Source organism: Podarcis erhardii (assembly GCF_964252035.2).
Source record: "Podarcis erhardii genome assembly, chromosome: 13".
Taxonomy (NCBI): Eukaryota; Metazoa; Chordata; class Lepidosauria; order Squamata; family Lacertidae; genus Podarcis; species Podarcis erhardii.
In genome coordinates this window covers 30,379,737-30,407,372 of record NC_138502.1, presented here as the reverse complement: position 1 = coordinate 30,407,372, position 27,636 = coordinate 30,379,737, and the positions used below count along the sequence as shown (strand labels likewise).

The window sequence follows — 27,636 nt, the reverse complement described above, 5'->3', positions numbered from 1 at the left end:
CTGCATACAACTTTTAAAAGTCAATATAGAGAGATATATAGATATATATAATTTGCTATATATAAAGACAAAGACACACACGTGTGCACAGAGGGTATTGGATACACTTTTAAAACTCGGCAACAGAATGCGGAGGATAAAATTGAAAGTTTCCTCTCTCCTCGCCCCCCCCCATTTTCCCCCCTCCCCAGAATGCAGCAAGGCTGAGTGAGCTTCCACCAATGTGGCGAGCATATTGTCTGCCCTTGCAACTTTCAAAGGAGTGTAATAAAAAGGAGACAGGGTCCCAGCAGGCAGCTTCTGGCTTCTCTTCCCTTGATGTGACGCTTGAACAGGTGCAGCATAAAAGGTCCTAAACTAGTGATTATTGGGCCGTTCGAGAAGGGTTCTCCTCTGTGATGTGAGCACAGAAGGAGCCTTAAGAAGACAGGGTTGTGGGGTAAAGGGGTGGGGAGGCTGGTTGTCTGTGCCGCAGACAGCCTTTGCGGCTCACCTAAGGAGGATGCTACTGTCGCATGGCAGAAGCTTACCGAAAGAGTAGGAATGGGTCTCATTGATATTGCCGCACAATAGGAATGAAACAGTAGGGCTCTGGAGTCCACATTCCGCAGTTTCCACCGCAACGATGGCTTGGCTCACATTGATCCCTTGATGACTGTGATACCGAATTATGATGTGTGTGTGTGTGTGTGTGTGTGTGAGAGAGAGAGAGAATTGGTCTATTGTGAACGTAATGCTGCCGACAGAACTTTCACATCAGTGTAAATGCTTTTTGAGGGAATCTATCCACACACAGAGAGATCTGCTAGCCTCCTGCTCCTTATTCCCTTCTTTACAGCATAACCCTAGCCATGACTATTAAGAAGTATGGTAAGTCCTGTTGAATTCAATGGGGTTAACTCTCAAGTAAGCAGGGGCAGCCTAAGCAGTGCTACAAATTAGGAAACCTTCCATAAACAAGGAACAGTGGGCGTTCCCCACCCCTGTCATCTTTCGATTTTAATTTTTTTTGGGGGGGTGAGAATATGAACTTGAACTATCAGAAGCTTGGGAAACACTGATGAAGAGTGTTGGTGATGTGGGGAACTGAGACATGAGGATCAAATGTCACATCAAATGTCAGCCCTAAAACTCAGCAATAGCCAGTGATGTACCTTGGGCTTTAGAATTTCGGCAGTGATGTCAAAATTCGGCAACCCCCCCCCCTCTCCGTGCTGCATGATTTCTGCTGTATGTCATTGTTGCAGAGCTCGCTGCGGTGCCCTCTTGGCTTGGCCAAGTCACCTCTGCCAATAGTACCAGCCTCTACAGCAGGGATCTTCCAGTTTTGTAGCAGGGAAGAGGAACCTGTGGCTCTCCAGATGTTGAACTACATCTCCCCAACAACATTCTTGACCATTGGCCATGCTGGTGGGAGCTAAAGAACATCTGGAAGCCCTAACAAGCGACTTTTTGGTTGATCGAAAAAGTGTTCCAAATTAACGGGAAACTAAGAGTTTAGATTTGATATCCCACTTTATCACTACCCGACGGAGTCTCAAAGCGGCTAACATTCTCCTTTCCCTTCCTCCCCCGCTACAAACACTCTGTGAGGTGAGTGAGGCTGAGAGACTTCAGAGAAGTGTGACTGGCCCAAGGTCACCCAGCAGCTGCATGTGGAGGAGCAGAGACGCGAGCCCGGTTCCCCAGATTACGAGTCTACCGCTCTTAACTACCACACCACACTGGCTCTTAAATAACTAAATAATTTTTGCACATTGATTTTCCTCGAAGTACACCTGAAAATGGGACTCTCAGTTTAGAGAAGGCATTTCCTTTTCTTGGTCACAGTGGAAGGAAATCCTCGTTAAGACAGTGTCTACTGTGACACATGCACACATCAACACCCCCCCCCATCAAGTAACACTTTTTATTCAGAACTAGTCACATGCAAATGTATTTTAATTGAACCAGTCAATTCAAATGTAAACAGTTAATTGAACTAGGGTCCAAGCCCAGAGCTTCCCCCCACACCCAGATGGAACTCGCTGGAACTCATTTGGGTGCGACTGCCATTATAAGACAACATGGTGAGTTCCAGCACCACTTTTTCTAGAAAAATAGCACTGGCTGAGCAACTAGAATTAGTTGCTGACATCCTTCCCGTTGGGTGGTTGGTTTCTTCCATCTGCTTGACAGGTTGTTAACTCAGCCTGTTCCTCCAGAGGGAGGGAGGGAGGGGAAAAGAGAAATGTGGTACTTGCACAAGTTATCCCTCATGAACTTCCCTGTCAACTGAATCTTTTAAAAGGCTGTTTGACAGGTGCACTCACTTTTCAGGAGTTAGGCAGGTGACAACCAAACAGGGCCTTTTCACTGACAAGGCCTGAATTATGGATCACACTTCTTAGACATGTTCTCCCGTATCTTTTAGGTGCCTTGCAAAGTCTGCTTGTTCTCTTGGGCTACTTGATAGCTTTTTTAAAAAATTTTTTAAAGTGATCTCTAGTCTTCCCTTTTAATTACACTGGCTCGCATTTTTAATTTCTTCAGTTTCAGTTGCTTAACTGCTGTTTTGTTGAAGTAGTATGATTTTACTAGCCACTTTGAGACGTACACGAAAGACAACAATTCCCCCTCCCCCCAGATCGATAGGGAAAAAAATATTACAACCCCCAGCAAGTCTGTTATTATTTTAGTTCAGGTATGTACTGGAGGGACTGGCAGTGTCTCCCTCAGAAGCGTTTAACGGTCAGTCCCCCTTCACAGGGAACAGTGGGAGCTGCAACTCAGTGAAGGGAATAGGGATCTCCTCACAACTGATAGCACCCATAACAAACTACAGTTCCCATAATTATTTGGGGGGATAGCCATGGCTGTTTAAAGCGGTATCATAGCACTATCAATGTATAGTGTGGAAGTATAGACTCATAGAATTGTAGAGTTGGAAGGGACCCCAAGGGACATCTAGTCCAACCCCCTGCAATGCCAATGCAGGAATGTGTCCTGAATTGTAAATACAAATGTACTGGGCTGCTTGTTATGATGCATAAGTCTCAGGAACAGCTGACCATATATCGGCTCTCATTTTCCTTCTTTGTACTGGTGCTGCAGCTTTGAGATAATGGGGGTCCCGTGAGCCAAAAAGGCTACTGGCCTGCTCCAATTGACAACAGCTGTCCAAGCTCTTGGGTAAGAGACATTCCCATCCCCACCATCTAATATCTTCTGCATGTAAGTCAAAAGCTCTACCTTTACATTAAGTCAGCAGAGTGGTAAACACCACCAGCCCCGGCACCGAGGCACCCACTGACTGGTGGAGTTAATTTATGGCATTTTCTGCCCCACAAGGTGGTGATGGCCATGCATTTAGATTTATTTCCAAGGCCATTAGACAAATGGTTGAATCTATCATTTGGCAACAGCCACACAAGTAGTTGAATGGAGTTTCCACATTCAGAGGCAGTATACCTACCCCACCCCAGGTATCTGATTGGCCAGTGTCGGAAACAAGGTGATGGATTGGAAGGGCCATTGGTCTGGCTCAGCAGTGTTAAAGGTAGTTCCCCTGCATTGGTCCTCTTTGCTTCAGTGATGGCGTTTGCTCAAGGGAGCTTTGTGGTGGATTCTGCCCCCAGGTTCATTCTTCAGAGCTAGAGGCGCGCCATTTGCATTTTGAACCACAAGCACGAGAATTGCTTGGGCCTGTCCCCAAAGAGAGAATCACTGGGTGGTATCCAAGGTTAGTCATACTCCTAATAAACCCATTGAAATTAATAGACATGACTAACTAAGGCCCATTAATTTCATTGTGGGCCTACACTCGGTATAATTAAGGCTGTGTGCACATTACTGTTTACTTTGGCTCCAGTTGCTCCCACTGCTGGCTTTTGAATCTGTGTATGCATAACATTACCCACGATGCAGAGCTATCCTGTAGCTTCTTGAGAAAGGCTGCTGTTTGCTGTGTTTTCCCTCAAATGAGCTTCAATAGCTTATGACCTATAAAGCCGTATCTGGTCTGGGCCCAGGCTACCTGACATATTGCCCAGGTGCCAAGATCCTCTTGGCCCCATCGACACCAGAAGCACAATTGGTGGTGACAGGAGAGAATCTTTTCTGTGGCTGCTCCCATGTTGTGGAATTGCCTCCCAAGAGAGGTTAGGTAGCTCCCTCTTTGTTAACCCTCTACTGGAAATCTAAGACCTTCCTTTTCAGACAGGCTTTTGAAAATTAAAGCGCAGACAATACTGATCGCTGGGCTGCGGTCAGAGCAAACTGCATTTGAACTGTTGGTTTCGAATGTGTTCTGCTGCATTTTAATTATTTTTGTTTGTTTTTATTACTTTGTACTTTACAAGGTTTTAAGTGTTGTATCCCTTGAATCCCAACTTGGGGGGAAAGGCGGGATTAGAAATATACTAAACAATTACTGATAATCTAAAAGAAATACTTAAGCCACATTCATTTCACAGTTAAGCTAGGCGTGTACATTTCAGACAGTGGGGGGCAGCTCATGTGCAGGTTAATGAATAGTTGCTGGGAGAGTTTTAGGCATGGAGAAATGAAACAGGTGATGCACTTCAAGTGAAGACATTCTTTGCCCCTCTCTGGCGCATACAGCAATGTGCAAATGTGACTTGAAATGCAGTAGGTTGGGGGAACGACCCTGCTGTATTTTAAGCTGCTAATCTGTTCATAGCCTAGGTAAGTGGTTCCAGTGTTTCAACCTGTACTTACCGTTCAGACACTATTTGCCATTTATTTTATTTACTGCATTTTTACTTTGCCTTTTGGACAAGTATTGTCTCCAACATGGATCAAGAATAGGGAGGGGGAAAGAGAGAGACAGAGAGAAAGGCCCTGCCATCAGTCTTATGAACTTAAAAGACAAGAAACACAAAGGCAATTGAGTGGAGGGAAAAGATAGAGGGAGATCAGTTCTTCAAGGCCAGAACAAAGCTATGAGGGCATTCATATCCAGCTCAGGCCACGATGATCTCTGCTTGCTGGCATTTTTGCTTGAATAGCAAGTTTCTCCTGTTGTTCTTCTGAAATCTACCCTCCTGTCCCTTTAGCCTTGGAGATCTAGCTCTTGCTCTCTGAGAACAAGGCCTTGCCCTCTTCTGTCAGCACTTCTGGTATCTGAAAAGTGCCATCAGGTCCCTTTCAAACATAAACCAAAAGTTACAGTGCTGTAAGAAAATTATTAGCTTTTCCATTGTGACCGTTTGGTTGGTTGGACCTAAAGGTGTTCTTAACTTGCTTTGGGGTTTTCCCCCTTTCCTAATGAGTCAGCAAGGCTACCTCCAACTCTGCTTTGAAGAGTGTAAAATAGATTCACGGAATCTCCAGATGTCCTTTTTATTGTGCTTTCAGGATGAGTTGTGCTCGTGATCCTGTATTCAGTGCTGCTTCAGTGCCTGCAGAAGTTTCAGGTGGAAAATACAGTTGTGTTTCAAATCAGTGCATAACCCGCAACCTCCTCCTGAAATCCTGTAACTTTTTATACCTCTTAGGGTCTCTCTTGACTGTGTTTTTTGTGGGGGTTTTTTGTGGTGGGTGTATTCTGCAACATGTCACTGACATGGTAATAGCTAGTGCATTAGTTTATACTGGGCCGTCCACACAACGTTCCATTTCATTAGCTGTACTGCAACGTGTCTCCAAAATTATTGCATTATTGCCGCCTGGCATTTGCGCAATAGCATAACAAAACCTATAAACCAGAAGAACATTTACAGTTTTTAAAAGTTACAGAATTTCAGTACGGATAGGCGCAGCTTGGAAACGAAGCATTTGTATGTCCACCTCTCAACTTTTGCGGGCACAAACAATCCTGAAAGCTGGCTTATGTATAACCGCCCCAATATCAGAATGAGCTTGAATCATCAGTGAACGCACACTAATAAAAGGATGTCTGGAGGACAAGTTTCAGTATATAAAGCGATAGGTTTCAAAATCCACACGCTCCTCTTGTTGTTGGGGGGTCCACTTCTCCTCACTGGCCGAAGGGTGGCGCTGGCGGAACCCTTATCTGTCAAAAGAAGGCAACGTTACAGATAATAGGATTTAAGGGGGTGGTGGGAGATATTCCTCCTTTTTTTCCCTTTTGGTCCTTTGCTTGCTTGATCGCTCCATATTGAACAACGACCAAAAGAAAAAAAAAGAAAAGGGGGGGAAAGAAGGGAGGGTGGAAATGTTGCTCGTGCACTTCAGATGCCAGATCCGTTCCCCTGGATGAAGAGAAAGGAAAGGAAGAAAAGGCGGCGGTGGCGGGGGTGGGTGGGGGACCCCGAACACTTCAATAATTGCAAAAGGGAGCTGCTGGCGGGGGTGGGGAGGAAGGAAGCAGAAAAATACCTCCCTCCCAAGTGAGGCAGCTGTTCCTGAACCTAAGACTTTGCAAGCGCGTGGAGCCATGATTGCTGGGTTGTGGGCTGTGTGCCGCCAAGGCGACGTTTTGTGCGTGTGTGCGTGAGTCTAGCGTGTATGTGCATGCGTGTGTGAGTGAGTGAGTGAGTGTGTGTGTTTGTGTGTATGACTAGCAACCGCGTCTGCTTCAGCTCAAGCAATGCCGCCGATCTCCCGTTTGCAAATAACAATGTGGCATTTTTGTCCTGCGGGGAGGCTCCGGAGTCCCCTTCTTTTTTTCCCTCCGCCGTCCTAGCAAGATTGTTGTCTCTGAAAGGCGGATCGGAGAGAGAAAGAGAGCGAGAGCTGGGGAGGGGAGGTGGGGTGGGGGGGGGAGAGGAGGGAGAGAAACAAACCCGGAGATTATAAAAGAAGGAAGAAAAGGACGAGGAGTGACTGCGTGTTTGGAAACAACAACATCACCATCACCCCCAACGACAACAAACAGGAGGGTAGTAGGAGGAAACCAGCTCAGAAGAAACTTATGGAAGAATGAAGGAGATGGTGGGCGGCTGCTGCGTTTGTTCCGATGAGCGGGGCTGGGCTGAAAACCCCCTGGTGTACTGTGATGGGCATGGCTGTAACGTGGCGGTGCATCAAGGTAAGACCCCCCCCCCCACCAATCCCTCCGTATTGATACCTTTTCCATCCCTCCTTCCCTCCTTACGCCTCTCTTTCCTTCCCTCCCTCCCTCCCTCCCCAGCCAAGCCCCACTTTGCATCTTAACTCTTTGCCAGACTAGATGCATATATCTATATAAATCTATGTGCGCGTATATATCTATAGCTCTGGCGATGGAGTCAACAGAGAGAGAGATGTGGTGTAATTTCCCCTCCATTCATCTCAAGCCTTTGCAAAGCTTTGAGCAAATAATAACAACGATATTAATAATAATAATAAAAGATGTTTAGGCATGGAGTTGCAAAAAAGAAAATAAAAACGGGTGGGAGGATTTTAAGTGTGAATCGTTGTTATTCATAGTAAGTAGTGTGATTTCTATTGTTCTGTATAACGGTATTCTTGACAGGGCCTTCTTGGGGAGGGGGATGCAGAAGCGCAACCTTAGGAAGAAAGGGGGGGGTGTCGGAGCTGTGTCTGTATCGCTGGGAGGGCAGGTTTCTTTTAATTCTGCTAGTGCCGGGAGGGGGGCAGATTTTAGGCTTCCCCTCCTCACACTGATGTGTGTGTGTGTGTTTATCGCTTTGTTTTGTTTTTTTTATTTATGCGTTTTTAATTGGACCGGCCTATAAAGGGATGTGTGTGTGAGAGAGAAAGAGGGAGATCTAAAACAGCAGCAGAGACAGAAAGGTTAGACGGGGGTGGGCGGCTTGTTGTGTGCATGTTTGTATTTGTATTATTATATTATTTGACGTAGCTTCAGAAGAATCGTATGGCCGTGACCTCTGACGGTCTCCCTCAGCTTCCTTCCGGATTAGCAGGGGTGCTATTATTAGCCACCCTGCTGTCACTTTTTTTTTTTTGGTTGTGTATGTGTGTGTAGAAGGGGTGCTCTAGCCTGCAGTTTCAAGGTAAGCTAGGGAAGGGGGGATAATGTATACCAGAGAGAGATGAAGCAGAATTTGGGGGACATCCCTTCTCTGCAAAATAACACATTTGAGCAAGGAAAACAGTGTGTGTGGTTTGTGTGCCTCCGGGCTACTATTCTGTCTCTTAGTAGATCATTAACACTGGAAACAGAAGGGCAAGGAGGAATCACCTCAGCTGCACCCAGCCCCACAGATCTAGGGCTGGTGCTGAGCCTGGCGTTATCGCTCCCTTATACCGAGTCAGGGCATTGGTCCATCTAGAAAGTGTTGTCAACATTGTACTGTCAACACTGTATGGGCAGCTAGTCTTTGCCACCTGTACTGGGAAGATGCCAGGAATTGAACCTGGAACCTTCGGATGCTCTACCGCTAAGACACAGCACTTAGGCTTACCCCACAGGTCCCCTGTCTCTGACCCCTAATCCGAGATGCATGAAAGCTGCCTGTGGTTATTCCGTAGTGCGGAGGAAAGGCACTCTGTCCATGCTCACAAGCGCTGTCTTCGCACATCAAAAGCCATGTGTTTATAGACAGGATTTTGAGCTTTGATGGAAGTTGAGCTTCTTTACCATGACATACTGAGCTTGGTGTGTTTCATGTTTTATCCTGTTCCAATGAGTGGTAGCTAATTCGCAGCAGACCCATTGAAATCAACGAACTTAAGTAACTTAGGCACCATATTAATAACACCAGATGTTACCCAGTGTGTTTTGCTTTTATATAAATTTTACATAGCTGGTTTTATTTCTAGTGGCTTTGAATGACCGAAAAGTAGGAAATAATTATGTTTTGTTTATCTATCTATCTATCTGTATAGGTAATTAATTAATATATAATTAATATTTTATTTTTTAATCCTGCCTAAGCATTTAAATTCTATGCAGCAATTTAACACGTTTCCAAGCTGAGACTTGGTTTTGAAGATAGTTTTTGGGACTCCGTTTGACATTTAGCCTTATAATGAAATCCCATTCGTTCGCTAGCTTTGATGCTGCCTCTCGAATCACCTGCCCATTAAAAACAATTCATGCACATAAGCAAGTGAGGAAAGGCACCTTGCGAAAGGGAAACTGGTGAAGGGTTGCAAAAAAAGTTAGCCAAATCAGCAAAGGATTGTAGCTCAGGGATAGAGCCTGCCTTGTAAATAAGCCCACAAAGTTAGTAGCCTGCAACAAAATTCAGTTGGCCACTAGTAACCTGCATTTCCATGCTGGTTACAGAGGAAGGAAGCCCCCTCCATCAAACTCTACAAGGGGGAGGGGGCTACTAAAGCAAACAGTCCAACCCCTGCCTTCTGCCATGGTGGCTGACAGAGGAGGGGTGGATTGACCCTTTTCTTCTCTGTCAGCCTATGCACTTGCCTTCATGGAATTTCATTCATTTGCCTGGTTGGATTTCCTGATCACCCATGGCTACCAAGCAAATGGTTAAATACAAAGCTGAGTGGACCAAATGCTTTGAGTGGACCAAGTTAGTCCCAGGCATCTCTAAGACTGGGATGGATTCCTACCTGAGATGCTGGAGAACAGCTACCAATCAAGGTAGATAGCATTGAGCTTGATGGACCAATGGTCTGATTTGCTATTAAGCAGCTTCCTGTGTTCTTACCTCGAAAGTTGTTGGGAAGGGCACAGCACCTGAGCCCAGTTTCCCCAAAGGCTAGCTACCTTGCCCTTGTTCCTTTCCTGAGAAATCTGTGACAGCAGCGCTGTCAACAAGGACTCTTTCAGGAAGACTTAACAGTTGATACAACTGTTTGCTAAATCCTAGACCAAAAAAGCAACTAGGCTGCAATCTGTAAATACGTTCTGTGTATATTTTGGTCTGGTCAAGGGACGGACGCCGATGTAAGCATTATGCTGTTGTGCACAGGGAGTCAGAGATGCATTGTCTTGAATGCATGAAAAGGAAATAAACAACAATCTGACTTTTAGAAGACATCGGAAGGGATGTTTTTATAGGGAAGTTTTTTAATGTTTGATGTTTTATTGTGGTTTATAATTGTTCGGAAGCTGCCCAGAGTGGCTGGGGCCACCCAATCAGATGGGCAGCATATTAATAAATAGTAAGAGGAGTAGTAGTAGTAGTAGTAGTAATAATAATAATAATAATAATAATAATAATAATAATAATAACAATAACAATAACAATCCTGTCCACGCCCTCTCCATAGGAAGGGCGTATGGTGGGGCAGAATCCTACTCACTGACAGGAATGCTTTGCTAGGCAATAAGAAATACATTGCCTGGTTTAGGAAAAGCCAGTTAATGGTCTGTGGCCTGCTTTTGGTCTCCAGAACTATTTCATCTAGCCAAATTGTATGGTTAAAAAATGTCCATAGTTACTCTCATAAGGTAAATAAAAATAGAAATAGATTTTAGAAGGAGGAAGAAAAAGACAATGTGTAGTACAGTGATTAAACTTTGTGGACTAGAACTCAGAGCTTCACCTGACCATGAAGTTCACAGTTTGGTCATTGAATATGAAGCAAGTTTTACAAAATATTAATAGTTGTTACATTTTTGTTTAATATAAGGCAGGCTTGCTTACTTTGTATGACCAGAACAAGAAGCTGTTTATTATTGAGGCTAATATAGGCTTCCTCAAACTCTGCCCTCCAGATGTTTTTGGCCTACAACTCCCATCATCCCTAGCTAGTAGGACCAGTGGTCAGGGATGATGGGGATTGTAGTCTCAGAACATCTGGAGGGCCAAGTTTGAGGAAGCCTGGGCTAATACACAACTACTGTACAAAGGAAAATTAAAGTAAACACAAGAACAAGCTAAAGGGTGGAGTCTTTGCTCCTCCAACCCATAATAACTGGAGACAATATTTAACTCTATAGTTACCAATTGCTACTACTACTACTATGATATCACAACTTTCAAAAAACCGTCAAGAAATTGCACCAACTGTCTTCCACTAGACATGGACGAAGATATAGCTCACGCGAAAGCAAGGTGCACCTTTCAGATATCACAATAACTTCTGAACAGCTGTGGAATGGTTTGTTTGCTTTTGCTATGATAAACTCCCCATGATGCTGTTACAGTGAACAATTAAGACAGCACAAAATATTCCTTTCTTGGAGTGTTTAGGGGATTTCCTAGTAAGGCTGGAAGATAGATGCTCTGCCTTACACAAACAGTTTTGGGGTATTTTGCATGTAGAGGAAGGAACAGGGTTAAGGCACTTCAAAAATTTGCTTCCTCACATCAAAAGGTTCAACAAGCATTTCCTTTTTTATTTTTTCTTTGCTTGTCAAGCCTCCGCTCTAATTGTTCATTAGGTCATCTCAGTTCGCAGAGTTGGTGAACATCAGGGAAAGGAAAAGCCTGTTTGCAGCGGGGAGAGCGACTTCAGATGTCAAGTGTGTGTTTACCTCTGTGTCCTTGGGCAGCTGCTGGGGCTCCAGCAGGACTCTGGCAGGACCCACTGACAATGCCTGTCCTGGGACACAACTATTTTTTTCTAGCCTAGCACTCCAGGTCTAGCCACCACATACATTTTCCCTGCTCTGGGGTATCATTGGAGATTGAAATGAAGGCTTGACCCAGCTATCCAGAGCACCAGGTTAAACCCATCAGGGCCCACTGACAGGGGAGCCCACTAGAGACCACTTTCCCTGGGCTTCCCTTAAACCTGGAGCCAGCCCTCGTATGTGTGACCCCTTTGTGTTTCCTTCCGCGTACCAGACTGCACACGATTATTCCTCAGGACCAAAGGAGATCTGATGGGGATTGCCACGCTTGTTTATTCATAGGTTTGTCCCATTAAATTTTGAAATGGGGATGGCTTTTTTATATATATATAAAGAGAGGCTTAGATGTGAGACATTTAAACAGCAAATGTAGTTTGTTTGTTTATATTAAAGGTAAAAGTAAAGGGACCCCTGACCATTAGGTCCAGTTGCGGACGACTCTGGGGTTGCGGTGCTCATCTCGCTTTATTGGCCGAGGGAGCCGGCGTACAGCTTCTGGGTCATGTGGCCAGCATGACTAAGCCGCTTCTGGCGAACCAGAGCAGCGCACGGAAATGCCGTTTACCTTCCCGCCAGAGTGGTACCTATTTATCTACTTGCACTTTGATGTGCTTTCAAACTGCTAGGTTGGCAGGAGCAGGGACGAAGCAATGGGAGCTCACCCCGTCGCGGGGATTTGAACCGCCGACCTTCTGATCGCCAAGTCCTAGGCTCAGTTGTTTAACCCACAGAGCCACCCGTGTCCCCTTTGTTTATATTATCAATGCTATTAATTGCATTTATATCTTACCTTTCCCCCAAGGAGCTCAGGGTTCCCCCACTTCATCTCCACAACAACCTTGTGAGGTTGGTTAGGCTGTGAGACGGTGGTGATTGGCCAAAGATCACCCAATGAGCTTTGTGGCTGTGTGTGGACTTGAACCCAGATCTTCCAAGTCCTAGTCTAACACTCTTAACCACTACACCACACTAGTTGCTTGTATTATGTCTAGGCTGGGTCTCAGGAGCACCCATAGCTCAGGCCATCTCTTTGGTGTGCTACACTGAGCTACTGTTGGTGAAACAATTTAATCCATATATGTAGCACAAATCACCTCATTTTTTAATAAAGGGTAGCATTATAGATCTTATATAAGACAGCAACCACCACAAATGCTCATACGCAACACTGTTTTTAGTGCAATATAAGTTTCAATCTAGGGGATAATGGACCTTTGACCTTCGCTTAGCCTTCCATAATCTCTCTGGAATGCCCCACCTCCCAAAATTTTCATGTTTCTATGTATTTGGTAGCATATGAAATGTTTTGTGTGAAGTGGTCCGTAGTGTCATGGAAAGCATAGAGGACACAGCAGTCAAGAAGCTAAACAACAACTTTGTTGTGTTTGTGGAAGAAAAACAGAGCAGCTGTCTGAAACACTTGACTCCACCTAGTGACTAAACTGTATAATGATACTATCCACACAGAGACAGGACAAAGATGGGAAAGAAGTCAGGGGTTTGTTAAACCAGAACTGGGGCAGAACTTGAAGGCTATAAGAGACAGTTGCAGCAGCCCAGTGAGGAAGGCCTGGCCTGTGAGGGACTTAATGTCTGGCTAATTTAGCAGCATCTTCCAAGCCAGGAGGTTGAGCGTGGCAGCCAGAGCACCTGAGAACTAAAGGAGAACAGAAATATGTATGCCTTTGCTCTATAACTCTAGTCTATTTTATGGTGTTTCTAATGTAGTGTTAGGTGCCTCAAAGGCTTCAGTTAACAGGCAGGTTATAAATACTCTCAACTACATAAATAATAATGTAAAAGAACAGGTGCCTCTTTTCCAGCAGCGACAGTATAAGGCTCCATGGCCTACTTTGCCAACTCTGTTTGCGCCATCTTCTATGGGCTGGAGGCTGGGATAGGGTAAATTTGCCAGCTACAAGTGGATTTTGGGAATGTGATGCACTGACTGAGGCTGTCCACAAAGTATGTGACCAGACCCTCCAAGTGTCCCTATTTTCCAGGGACAGTCCTGGATTTACAGAAGCCGTCCCAGTTTCTGATTTGATCCCGCAATGTCCTGCTTTTTCTTAGGATGTCCCTATTTATATCAGAAATGTTGGAGGGTATGGAATTATGTGACCTCCCCCCAGCCAGAGAAATTAGTAACTATACAACCTTTAGAAGACACCTGAAGGCAGCCCTGTATAGGGAAGCTTTTAATGTTTAATTACTTATTATGTTTTTATATATGCTGGAAGCTGCCCTGAGTGGCTGGGGCAGCCCAGTTAGATGTGTAGGGTATAATATTATATTAAGGACATCACTGTTTCCATCGGAGAAATGTTTGAGGGTATGTGTGACAACTAAATGTTAAAGAAAAGAGAACACCACTCTTGTACTTTCCTCTCATACTGTCACACATGATATTGTGCATGCCTCTGGCATAATTTTTTATATATTTAGTTTTATCTGGAGCTAAGACTTATTCCATTGAAATTAAAAGGCCCAAGTTAGTCACATTCATTATTTTCCATGGGTCTACTCAGAGCAGGACTAACATTCTTCACAACCTAATAATTGCACATCTGCTTGGAAGAAAATCTTATTTGAGTTTACTGTAACTTTCTCCCAGGTAAATGTGTATAAAATTCCAGGCTGAAAAACATGATTCTTGGAGAGGGCAGCATGTGAATATTCATTTGTCACATCACCCAAATGTGCATTCCAATAATGAATACGTTTAGCCCGTTTTGATTGACACATTTCATTTCTGATGTAAAAAGTCACAAGAAAGGACTGAAAGTGCATAATAAGAAACACAGCTGCACTTCACAAGCAAGTCAGGCGCGCTCTCTCTCTCTCTCTCTCTCTCTCTCTCCCCCCCCCCTTTTTATTATTATATTACCCTCATTCCCTGATAAACTGGTGTTCTGTTTCATGCATAAATTTAAAATTTATTAATCAGGCAGCCCAATACAGGTTGTTGCCAAACAGAAACGTACGAGCATATATACATAAGAATTAAACATAAGAAACAAATACTTGACCTTTACAAAAATTAAACGTAGATCGAAAAGCAGAACCTTAAATACACAAGGGAATCTTGCTGTATAAAAGATAGCAAACAGGTACAGACAGTAAACAGGACATGGGAACAGGAGGCCAAGGGATGTGGAGCTGAGAACAGGCAAAGATTAAGCCAAGTGGAAAGTCATGTGAACACAGGGGGTCATGGGAAAAGCAAGCACATCTGCCTGCTGGCACTAAGAAACTATGTGCCATGATTATGCTTGATAAGCAAATGCATGGGCTGATGTCAGGTTTCAAACCGTATTCCTTTCCTCATTTGTCACAAGCAAGCAGGAAGGGCGGTAGCTCAGCGGCTGTAGAGCACCAGCTCAGCATGCCTTGGCTCCCAGGTTAAACCCTTGGCCTCTCCAGATCAGGCTGGGAAAAATTCCCATCTTAACTCCAGACAGTTGCAGCCTGCCAGTGTGGACAATATTGAGCTGGAATGGAGAGAGTATAAGGCCTCGCTGAGAGTATGTTCCTCACTGTTGCCATTTTGCTGCTCCTGCCTACCTCTTTTATTTGTGGCATCTTTTATGAAAGCCCGATTAAATTGTCAAATTAGACATGTACACATGTCCCTATTTTCTGGGCAAGATTCGTGGTTTCCTGTTATGAGACCGGAAATTCCATGTATCTGGAAATCTTCCTTCCTTCCTTACCCGTATAAACAGCATTTAAGCCATTATGGGCAAATTAGACAATTGGCTTTTTGACAGAAGCCGGCACCAAACCTATTAGTGCTCCCTACAATCTCATATTAGTCCTTTAAAATGGGCAGTCGGCCACATTTGTTGTGTATGACTCAGTTGGAATCGTGCTTGTTTCGTAAGTGCAGGATTTGGGTGCTGTGTGAAGAATCCGGTAGTTTTTTCACCTGAGAAGCCACTAGTCCTTAGCACTGAGAAAACAGCCTTGATAATCTGGGCATTGCCTGCTAATATTGCAAAAGCTGGAGCGTGAGGCTGAGCGGGACTTCCAGCAGGGAGAACCTTGATGAGATATTTCCTTTGGATTGTTAAGGAAGGTTGTTTAAGGTCAGAAACCAGCTCCTCCCTCCCCCTCCCCTCAGAATATTTGCTGAAGAAATAAGTGCTTTGTCTACAATGAATGGGTGGGCATGACTTGTTAGCTGATAAAAGAATTTTTGGCTTATTAATCATCTGCCTTTTAGCCAGTGAATGGAGGAAAGAAATTTCAATACATTTGTATTTTGCCAAGCACTCAGTATAGGTGTCTTGTTAAGTTTCTGACATACTGATTGAAGTGTAAGGTAACTTACAATTAAGTCTACAAAAGCTAATATTCATTGTTAGAAAAGCTTTCTTTAGTACGTCCTTTTTCCTCTTCCTATTATAGAAAACATGCCATAACCAATAAGAGTCTGTAGGTGAAAAAAAAATGGCCCCTATAGATTAATCAGGTAAAGCTTTAGTTGATAACTCTGCTAATGAAACCGATGGATCAGGCTTTCAGGGCTAACATATTTCTCATATGCTCCAAATATGTGATGTCATGGTTAGAGTGTTGGACAAGGACCAGGGAGACCCAGGTACCAATTATTTGGTAATCATAAGATAAGCACTGCTGGATTTGGCCAAAGCCCATCTAGTCCAACATTCTGTTCTTACAGTGGACAACCAGATGGCTATAAGCCATTGATGGCCTTCTCCTCTATGAATTCGTCTAATCTTCTTTCGAAACCTTCCATGTTGGTGGCCATCATGACTTCTGAAGGGAGCAAACTCCATAGTTTAACTGTGTGTTGTGTGATGAAGTTCTTTATTTTGTCTGTCCTAAATTTTCATTGGATGTGTCCCCCGGAGAGGGAGAAATTTCTTGCTATCCACTTTTCCAAACCACGCATGTTGAAGTTCAGTCTAGGTGACCCCAGGCACATCGCTTAGGAGGAGAAACTGGGAAGGCTCTTGGAAGGATGGATGGGATATGTTTGCGCATAGGCAAGTCTCGTCGTTTTCAGTGAACTTACTCCAGGTATTTGTGTCCAAGGTTGCAGCCTAAATATCCCCATTTATCAGGGCCAGACGCAGCTTTCTGGTTTTTGTTCCAGATAAATTGCAGCCCCATGCTTTGCCTTTTGGGATGCCTTGTTGCAATGTTGTTCACATGAGATGCCAGACTCTGAGACATCGTCCATCAATGCTCAGCTATCGCCCTGGGGTTTTGACAGCTTAAATATCTGGGAGTAGTACTGTATAGCAACAGTGCTGTATACATCTTGCCCTTAGTACACAGTCATGTTAATGAATATGCATGAACATTTAAAGGCGGGAGCTGCCAGGCTTCATACTTGAAGGGTATATTTTATTTCTCAGTCCTGAGGCTTACCAATCAGAATCAGGCAGAAAATAGAGATTCGGGGTAGACAGAATGACATACCATTAGAAGTAAGAGGCAGCGTACCCAAAGCACCTGTTCAGTCCAGGAGGGGTTTTTTTAAGTACCAGGACTGAGCTTTTACACATAAATCCGCTCCTAGCTTTCTGCTAACCTTTCTTCATTTCAGTAGCCTAATTTAGATTTTTTAAAAAGCATTGTTGTTGCTGCTGCTGTATTCTTAAATAATTAGACCCAGAAATCCTTGCTGACCCTATTGCAAATCATGTAGGGATCTCCCAGCAGACCTGAATTTGCACTCTGCCCATTCCTGCATCCATCCATCCAGGTAGATAGATTTCATCCTCACCTTTCCTCCAATGAGCTCAAGGCGATGCACACGGTTCTTTCCACCCTGTTTTATCCTCGCAACAACCCTGTGAGGCATGTCAGGCTGAGAGATGATGACTGGCCCAAGGTCACCCACTTCATGACTGAGTAAGGGATTTGAGCACAAGTCTCTCAAGTCCTGGTCCAACATTCTAACCCGGGGCAGGCAACCTGTGGCCCTGCAAATGTTGTTGAACTACATTTCCCATCACCCCTGACCATTTGCTACGCTGCCTGCGGCTGAGGAGATCAACGAGCAAAGGGAGCACATGTTCCCTTTTTCCTGTTCTAGTATTTCTTTAAAGGAACATATATCCCTCCTCTTAAAACCAACACAGGACAGGCTGTGGCAGAATAAACGGAAACAACAGACTGACCTTCAGCGATTTGTAATGATGGTGGTGGCAGAACCTTGAGCAGTGATCCTTGTTATGAGCAAGGGGAATTACAAGTATGTCCCTGTTTCCATTTGTGAAACATGGGAGGGTATGATGATTTGCAGACAGGATCTTTGTCACTTAACCGAAGTCAGAGATGGAGTGTCCAGGAATACTGAACTACCTACGGGCACTGTTTTGAGTTGGTGAAAAGAGAAGCTTATTGTCAGGTCTGTCACAGAGCAGGGGCAAGCGGTTGGTCCTCAGTTGCATTATTCAGGGCAAGACAGTCCTCTGCATTGCTACTCCATCACACCACCTCCTCTCCAATACATTTACAGTGGTACCTTGGTGCTCAAACTTAATCTGTTCCAGAATTCCATTCCAAAACCAAAGCATTCCAAAACCAAGGCGTGCTTTCCCATAGAAAATGGATTAATCCGTTCCAGACTTTTAAAAACAACCCCTAAAACAGCAATTTAACATGAATTTCTCTATCTAATGAGACCATCGATCCATAAAATGAAAGCAATAAAGAATGTACTGCAGTCACACAATCAATCAATCAATCAATCAGTAGCTGTACTGGATTCTTCCACACAGTCACAAAAACAAAACAAAAAAAGAGCCGCAAAAAACAAAAACGCAAAATAAATAGCAAAAACAGACAGACCTCAGTGTGGCACTCAAAACGGAAGCGTAACAATCAAAACGGAGTGTGCTTGGCTTCCAAAAAATATTTGCAAACCGGAACACCTACTTCCGGTTTGCAGTGTTTGGGTTCCAAGTTGTTTGAGTACCAAGGCGTTTGAGAACCAAGGCACCACTGTATTGTTTTCATTTATTGCGCTCTTCAAACTCGTATGCTTGGGCTACAATCCTAGGCATACGTACCAGGGTGTAAGTCCCACTGAACACAGTGGATCTTACTTTATTTTTTATTTTATTTAATATATTTACTGTATTGGCCCGAATATAAGATGCACCCGAATATAAGCCACACCTTTAAAATGTAGTGGGGAAAGGAAAAAAATCTTCTGGGCTGCTTTGTCGGGGGGGGGGGGGAGCTACGACACTTTGCCAGCGGCCTTCCCCCCTTTCCCCTTCTCTCAGTTGGCATAGGGGAGCCTTGGGAGCCACAGTTGGGATGGGCGTTATTGTACCGCACCCCCAACAGCCCTCGTGGTGGCATCCTGGGCTGGAGGGGAGCGCTCTCCATTCTGGCCTTGGAAGACAAGGTAGGGCTATGGACCTAGGACAGCTGTTTCAGCAGTGATATTGTAGGGTTGTGAATATAAGCCGCACTTTAAGTTTTCACGGTTGGAATTTGGGGGGGAAAGTGTGGCTTATATTCGGGCCAGTACAGTACATACTACTTTATTCTTTGCATTTCAGCAGTGTACATAAAAAAAATATCCACAGAACATGGGGCAATAACAGAATTAAAATGTATCATAAAACCCAAGCATCACCTTAAAATGCTTGATGAAAGTCTTAGCGATGCACCTAAAGTTCAGCAAGGAGGGTGTCTGTCTAAGTTCAAGGTGGGAAGGAGTTCCACAAGCTTGGGCCCACTACACTCAATGCATACAGACATAGGACTGTGCTGTAAAGTTCATTCATAAAGGTAAAGGTAAAGGGACCCCTGACCATTAGGTCCAGTCGTGGCCGGCTCTGGGGTTGCGGCGCTCATCTCGCTTTATTGGCCAAGGGAGCTGGCGTACAGCTTCCGGGTCATGTGGCCAGCATGACTAAGCTGCTTCTGGCGAACTAGAGCAGCGCATGGAAACACCATTTACCTTCCCACTGGAGCAGTACCTATTTATCTACTTGCACTTTGACGTGCTTTTTAACTGCTAGGTTGGCAGGAGCTGGGCCTGAGCAATGGGAGCTCACCCTGTCACGGGGATTCGAACCGCCGACCTTCTGATTGGCAAGTCCTAGGCCCTGTGGTTTAACCCACAGTGCCACCCGCGTCCCACTAAAAAAAAAGTTTATACTAAAAAAGTTCATCCATAGATAGTCTTTAATTTCTGCAGTGGTATAGTAGTAATAATAATAATAATAATAATAATAATAATAATAATAATAATAATTTGGTTTCTATGGAAGCCGCCACTCTGGGCGGCTTCCATAGAAACCAAAAATACAGTAAAATATCACACGTTAAAAACTTCCCTGAACAGGGCTGTCTTAAGATGTCTTCTGAATGTCAGGTAGTTTATCGCTTTGACATCTGCTGGAAGTGCGTTCCACAGGGCGGGCACCACTACCGAGAAGGCCCTCTGCCTGGTTCCCTGTAGCTTTGCTTCTCGCAATGAGGGAACCGCCAGAAGGCCCTCGGTGCTGGACCTCAGCGTCCGGGCAGAATGATGGGGGTGGAGACGCTCCTTCAGGTATACTGGACCGAGGCCGTTTAGGGCTTTAAAGGTCAGGACCAACACTTTGAATTGTGCTCGGAAATGTACTGGGAGCCAATGTAGGTCTTTCAAGACCGGTGTTATATGGTCTCGGCGGCCGCCCCCAGTCACCAGTCTAGCTGCCGCATTCTGGATTAGTTGTAGTTTCCGAGTCACCTTCAAAGGTAGCCCCACGTAGAGTGCATTGCAGTAGTCCAAGCGGGAGATAACCAGAGCATGCACCACTCTGAGGAGACAGTCCGCAGGCAGATAGGGTCTCAGCCTACGTACCAGATGGAGCTGGTAAACAGCTGCCCTGGACACAGATTTGACCTGTGCCTCCATGGACAGCTGTGAGTCCAAAATGACTCCCAGGCTGCGCACCTGGTCCTTCAGGGGCACAGTTACCCCATTCAGGACCAGGGAATCCTCCACACCTGCCCGCCTCCTGTCCCCCAAAAACAGTACTTCTGTCTTGTCAGGATTCAACCTCAATCTGTTAGCCGCCATCCATCCTCCAACCGCCTCCAGACACTCACACAGGACCTTCACCGCCTTCACTGGTTCTGATTTAAAAGAGAGGTAGAGCTGGGTATCATCCGCATACTGATGAACACCCAGCCCAAACCTCCTGATGATCTCTCCCAGCGGCTGCATGTAAATGTTGAAAAGCATGGGGGAGAGGACAGAACCCTGAGGCACCCCACAAGTGAGAGCCCAGGGGTCTGAACACTCATCCCCCACCACCACTTTCTGAACACGGCCCAGGAGGAAGGAGCAGAACCACTGTATGACAGTGCCCCCAGCTCCCAGCCCCTCAAGACGGTCCAGAAGGATGTTATGGTCGATGGTATCAAACGCCGCTGAGAGATCCAGCAGAACTAGGAAACAGCTCTCACCTTTGTCCCTAGCCCGCCGAAGATCATCAACCAGTGCGACCAAGGCAGTTTCAGTCCCATGATGAGGCCTGAATCCCGACTGGAAGGGATCCAAATGGTCCGCTTCTTCCAGGCGTGCCTGGAGTTGTTCGGCAACCGCTCGCTCAGTCACCTATAGTACTATGATTTGCAACACTGCACTGGTGCATTTGATCCTATGAGCTTTCTAAAAGAAATAAAACAACTCTGCAGATCACATTGTGAGAACATTTATAAGTGGGTCCTTCTGTATTCATTTTAATGTACTGCCAATTTGAAGCTGTCTCTTGATGCTGAGTGCTTACGGTGCCTATCTCTTAAATGGGACAAAAATGGATCCACTTTGCTGCTCCCAGATTAACAGGCGAGCAGGATATCACACAGATGTCCACCAGGTTGAAAAAGAGTTCTCTGTGGTTCAGGAGACCACCTAACAAACCTATTACCGTATTTTTTGCTCTATAAGACTCACTTTTTCCCTCCTAAAAAGTAAGGGGAAATGTGTGTGCGTCTTATGGAGCGAATGCAGGCTGCGCAGCTATCCCAGAAGCAAGAGGGGATAGCGATCCCTCTTGCTGTTCTGGCTTCTGAGATTCAGAATATTTTTTTTCTTGTTTTCCTCCTCCAAAAACTAGGTGCGTCTTGTGGTCTGGTGCGTCTTATACAGCGAAAAATACGGTACTTTGTTTGGAAAACTGGAGGGGAAAGCTAAGGTGTTCAATTTATTTGAACTTTAGGAACACGGTTAAGCATGCTTCATAGGACTGAAGCATTTGTGGCAAAGGAAGGAGAAAGAGAGGCCCTGGGCTTTAGAAACATCAGCGCCATGGATCTTAAAGGAAATTCTGCCTGAGTGAGAAGCCAGCTTCTTAAGTTCTCTGGCACAAGTTCTGTGTATGTAGATGAATAATGAGATGCTCAGTTCTCTGCCCTAGTAACCAAAAAGGTACAGTCGCTGGAGGATTGCTTCCATGTAGTATTCTTAGTTTCAGTAAACAGAGAGGGAGGTGGCAAAAGATAGGAAGTCTGTCAGTTCCAGAATCTAATTATGCCAGTCTTCAGTTCTCCACATTGCCGCATCAATTTAGGAATAATTTTTAAAAGTCCTCATGAACATTCATCAGCATTTTGGTGTAAATTTCTCACCATATACACATTTTTGTATGCCATTTTGCTGAAGCTACACATTTTTGCAAAGCAATTTCCCAGTATATAATGCATTCTTATATGCTTGCTTTCACTATTATATGCATTTTTATGCATACTTTACCCCAGTTTTTGTACACATTACATGGCTGGAGACCTGTACTGCAAAAATGGGAGAAGTGTGACTTTCGAAGGTTTGCTGCATTTCAGTTTGTATACTGTTTTAGAAAGAGCAAATTAGGTAGGTTTGCCTTTAAATGTGAATCAAATCAAGTTTCCTCACCCCCCCCCCATCCATAGTGGTGGCACTTGCAAAACGTTATTTGACTTATTTGGCTTTAGTTCAACATGATGCTAAGGCGCATCCTGTGCAATCATTCTGCATTGTCAGAAATTGCATTCTAATCTCTGCAGCCATGGTGTGAGTCAAGCAAATGTGCTTATATTGAGTGAATTTGGCTACAGTATTTTGCTTTGCTTCAGGAAAAGGCCAAAGTACTCGGCAGGACATTGAGCCCTTCATCGTGACTGCTGGGAATACTCGCTTAATTTAAGCCAGAGCGCAATTTAGGGAGGGCAGCCAGGGACAGACCTACAAACACACTCTCTCACATGTTTCAGATCACGTGGACCAATATCTCTTGGCCAGCTTTGCTGGTTCTGCACTCTGAATGACTATTCATATAAACAGCGAAGTGTACTTGTGCTCTAAGTATGCATGCCAATTACCAAAGTCACAAACCCTTCTTCTGAAAAAGAAATGAAGGAGTAAATCTCTGGCAGCAGTGCTATAATTATTATGGGGAATAAAGAGAGTCACCGCATCACATGTTCTTAAAATAAACAGCCTTTTTGTGGTAACTTACAGTGCAATTCTGTAAGCGTCTGTTCATAAGTAAGCCCACCTGAATCCATTTGGACTTACTCCCATGCAAAGTATGTATAGGATTGCTCCCTTAGTCTTAAATATATCCAAAAGAGGAGCTTTCAAGCTTGTGGACAAACTCTCTTTCTCTGCCTCCCTCTCTCTCCTACTAATACTTACATGAAATAGTTCTCCTGAATGTCAGTGTTAATCTCTGGGTGACTTGAAGCTGTACTCAAAGAGAAAAGACCGGCTGGGCATGCACAGAGTGTTTTCTTCTCCCTGTTGTGTAACTGCAGCTGGTGCCTTCAGTATTTATCCAGTCACCTGAAGATTAGCTTTCAGAACAGAAACCAAGATGCCCAGACTGCCCTGAATATCTCTCATGTTACATAAAGCTGTAAATTCCACAAAGACCTTTTGTTTTTGATAAGCAAAGTTTTAAAATAGCAATGCAAATATATAGATAGATGATAGATAGATAGATAGATAGATAGATAGATAGATAGATAGATAGATAGAGAGAGATAGATAGATAGATAGATAGATAGATAGATGATAGATATTCATTTGCAATGTTGATGTACTTTTATCAGTTGCATTTTCCCTCATTTATAAGTTCGTATGCTTTCTCTCCTGCCCCTATCCTTTGTTCTCTTCCTTGCCTTCATAACATATTCCTTTCATCTCTTCCTTGAAACAGGAAGGGATATAAACAGGAAGGGATTTTAATACAATTTCTCAGTGGCGCTGGATTATTCTTGCCTCTCCTGCTAAAGTGGGACCGAAGACCGTTTCATCTGCCAGAGTTCTTATATATAGCTCTCTGTTTTCCATACTTGTCTGGACTCCTGGGCTCTTTTTGGGGAGTTGGCCTTTCCCTCCTGATTTCAGTGCGTCATCTTTTTTTTTTAAAAAAAAACCACAACAACCTTCTTTTGGCTCAAGTTAAGTTTTGAGCCATAGATAGAGGCATGGAAGAAACCTGTACATTTACATCTGGCCTGGGTTGTTGTAGGCTGCTGTCCAACAACACCAGGTCTGCCAAAGTGTTGCAAATCACAAGGAGAGAGTGATTTATGCTCTAGCCCCCAGCCCCCTTTCCTCACTGCTTTTTTTTTGCTGAATTACACCAAAAAACCCATCTAGATAGACCTGCATTCTGTAACCAACTTTTGGGAAGCTCACAGGTATGGAGTTTCTCCCCTTCGTGTTTTGTTTCCAGCATCTAGTATTCAGAGTTTATAGATTTCATTTTAAACCTTTCCTGCTGCTCAAACTCAAGATACTGTTCCCACCACAGGATTCTGTGTAGCAGTTCCAAAGAACACAATAAAACAGTCCTCATAACCTCTAGCTCTAGGGTGGGGAAACTTTCTCAGCCTAGGGGCCACATTCCACCATAGGCAGCCTTATGAGGGCCAATGGTGGGCGGAGCAGTGGCTATAACGCATACCTTTGCACAGCAGGCTGCATTCCAGCTTCTCACAAGTCAGAGATTTTCACACACACACACACACACACACACACACACACATATCTCCTGGAGAGCAAGAAGCAGTGAGAAGAGGTGGAGGGTGGTGGTGGTGGGAGCCTTCTTCCTGTTGTTGCCCTGCCTGTGGAATTCCTTCCCCAGGAAGGCTTGCTTGGCGCCAACAGCGTTGTACTTTCAGAATGAGACCAGGGTGTTCCTTTATTCTCCTGGCATTTTGACTTTTTGGGGGTGGGTGGGTGAGAGGGGTGAGCTGCTGCTGCAGCAGCTTTGCATGTTTTCATTTGGATTGTATTTTCTGTATTGCGCTTTTAGTTTTGTAAGATCTCATGGCAAACTGCCTTGAAAGCGTGCCTGAATGCTCATGTTTATAGAGTTTGCAACCCCTGTTTATTGGTAGGAATGATGTCTTTGGCTTGTCTGCTTCGGGAACCACAACGCCTTACAGTTCAATCCTAGGCATGTCTATGCAGTAGGAATTACACACAAACTTCCAGGTACATGTGTATAGCAGCCTTCCCCAACCTGGTGCCCTCCAGATGTTTTGGGCTACAGGTGATTCCCAACTACCTCTCTATTGAGCACACATCCTGATTTTTCTACAGGGAGATTAGATGACATTGACTATTTATTGAGCATTCATTTTGATGTGTTTGCGGGAAGGTTGGAGCAAGCGTTACCCCACACTTTCCAACGCATTTCCACTGTCAGTCGAAAACTCTGCTCTCTTGGGGAAGCAGGTTTGTTATGTGAGATTTCGCAAGCAACTCTGATTTATAGAATTGTAGGGTTCAAAGGGACCGCAAAGGATCCTCTGGTCCAGCCCCCTGCAATGCAGGAATCTGTGCAATCTGAATTTGCTGGCCTGTTATTGAATCCTGCATGAAAACAGTAATAATCTGGAAGCACCCTACAAATGTGGCCCGTGGTGAGGGATGATAGGTGTTGTAGGACCCAGCCCTGCTTGGTCCCAAGTCTCGAGGCAGTGTAACACATTCATTCATAGAATCATAGAATCATAGAGTTGGAAGAGACCACAAGGGCCATCGAGTCCAACCCCCTGCCAAGCCACTCTATCCCTGCATTGTGCCACTCTATCCCTGCCTCCTCAGAAGTAAGCCTTGCCAAAATCAGGAAAGGGTGAATAGAATTGGAGACTGAAGTATTCTTCACATTTCTAAGCAAATCCTTGGCAACCAAAAAATACTTCTAAAGCAGGGTTTCCCATACTTGGGTCTCCAGCTGTTTTGGGACTACAGTTCCCATCATCCCTGACCACTGACCTTGCTAGCTAGGGATGCTGGGAGTTGTAGTCCAGAAAACTTGGAGAGACCCAAGTTTGGGAAACTGTGTTCTAAAACCTGTTGTCAAAATTGTTTCTCAATGGTTAAGTTCAGTAAATTGAAGCTGAGTGGGAGCAGCTGCTTATAAGTTCGGATACTTTTATCCATGAGCACCTTCTTCAAATGAATACTTTTCCTGAAGTTACCTCTTACCTTTTTAAGCACTGTGCCAGGTTCAAAGAGTTTTCCCCCACAGGATCACTTAACTGACAGAAACGTCCCTAAAAGCAGCAGATTTTATTCTTCAGATGGAAGGTCTTAAAACTTAGGCAGGCAAATCAGTGCTCCCAATGGGGCAGTGTACTGCTAACCCTACCTTGCTACAGCTATAGAGCTCAAATCTAAAGTCTGGTTGTAGGACCTTAGAGCTGAGCTGCCTTTTTAAGATGAAGGTTGTCAACAAACCGAGGACTCGCTGAGGGGTAGAATTTATATGGTTCTTTTTTGAGGGGAAGGGGACACTGCTTTGAACTAGCATGCTCAGGTCTGCTCTCAATTTGCCGTAATTGACAATAACTTTTTGGAAACACTACTCATAACAAAGGAAAAGGCAGGCAACTACGTACTTTGTGGAGCTTAGCTTTGCAGAGTGCTCCTTCCAAAACAGGGAGAGTTGGCAGATTTGCAGCCTTGTAGGCCTGCACAACTTATGAACCCACCAAGCTGAATGGAGCCACTAGCTCAAGTTGTGGCCTGCCAACTGCTTGAAAGCCTCCTGTTTTGTGGTGTGGGCAGGCCACAAAAAACTAGAAGTTTTATTGAGCTGTCTTCTGTGACTGGCTGGATGTGTTTGGCTCAGTGCATCACAAGTTGTGCAGGCATACAGCATGAGATTTGAGAAGTCCAGCCGAGCCTCTAAGAGACTGAATAAGGGGGGGAGGGTTGTGTTGGAGGGGACCAGCCCAGATTTGCAGCTGGAATAGGAGCTTCTAAACATACACACAGTACATACCCGCACATTTCACTCTTTGTATTTTCCTCTTCCCTCACAGCGTGCTATGGAATTGTTCAGGTTCCCACTGGACCGTGGTTTTGTCGAAAATGTGAATCCCAAGAAAGAGCCGCCAGGGTGGTGAGTATGTCAGAAGAATTGCCCTGTGCTGGGTCAGGCCCAAGTTCCATTTAACCCAGCATCCTGTTACCGACAGTAATCAGCCAGGTGTGTCTGTGAAGCTCACAGAAACAGAACATAAAGGCAGCAGCCTGCTTAGGTTGTCATCTGGAATGTTGAGGTAGATTGCCTCTGAAGGTGGAGGCTGAGGCCAGTGAGCACTAGGCAACTAAATGGTTAGCACTGGTGCCTACATAATTTGCCAGTTTCTTCACACCTATGCAGACCTGGTTCTAGGGTCACTATCTGAGGTGGGCACAGAAGTAGCACTCCCTGTCTGTATTTATTTATTTATTACCTCATGTGACCCCCTGTATTGCAGGAGCACCTATATTTCACTCTCTAGCTCTATACATTGAGTGGCTATTATTCTAAAAAACAACAACAACAACAATGACTTTATATGTGCTAGGGGGTGTTTAAAATTTCAGCAGTGCCCTATGTGAGACCAAAATTCAGGGCCCCTCCCACCTCTCACCTTGCATTCTGCTTATTTCACTACATCATAGCTGTGTTTTTAAAAGGGGACAAATAGTCTTTCCTTTTTTTCCTTTGGTCATTTAATTTTGCACATCCCCAATAATGTCCCTCCCACCCTTAGAGTTGCCAACTTTTTCCATTGGCTTTTGCTCTTGTGGCTTTGATCTGCATACATGAGTAGGTAGCATGTAAATGCATCTCTCCATGCTGTGAAAAGCTTCAATTTCCCCAAATGAAATGGATATTAAAGGCACAGGAGTAGCACATGATTTTTTAAAAAATCGGGTGGCAGCTGTATTCACTGTC

General features: G+C 44.6%; 1 protein-coding gene and 1 long non-coding RNA gene across 7 annotated transcripts in view; one reads left to right on the top strand and one right to left on the bottom strand.

The window, feature by feature from the left end:
- Positions 1 to 5,329: 5,329 nt before the first annotated feature.
- LOC309328330 lies at positions 5,330 to 26,816 on the bottom strand. Its single transcript, XR_014150783.1, has 3 exons — positions 26,692 to 26,816; positions 25,893 to 25,960; positions 5,330 to 6,016 (listed from the first exon to the last, which is right to left on the bottom strand). It is a non-coding gene; the product is annotated as an uncharacterized lncRNA (long non-coding RNA).
- The window catches only part of MLLT6 (MLLT6, PHD finger containing), a 91,106-nt gene continuing 70,173 nt past the window's right edge, over positions 6,704 to 27,636 (top strand). For all 6 annotated transcript variants that reach the window (XM_081837659.1, XM_081837656.1, XM_081837657.1 and 3 more), the window contains exons 1-2: positions 6,704 to 6,994; positions 26,732 to 26,811. In XM_081837659.1, coding sequence (XP_081693785.1) covers positions 6,886 to 6,994; positions 26,732 to 26,811 — 189 coding nt within the window. In that variant the 5' untranslated portion in view covers positions 6,704 to 6,885. The remainder of the gene's footprint in view (positions 6,995 to 26,731; positions 26,812 to 27,636) is intronic.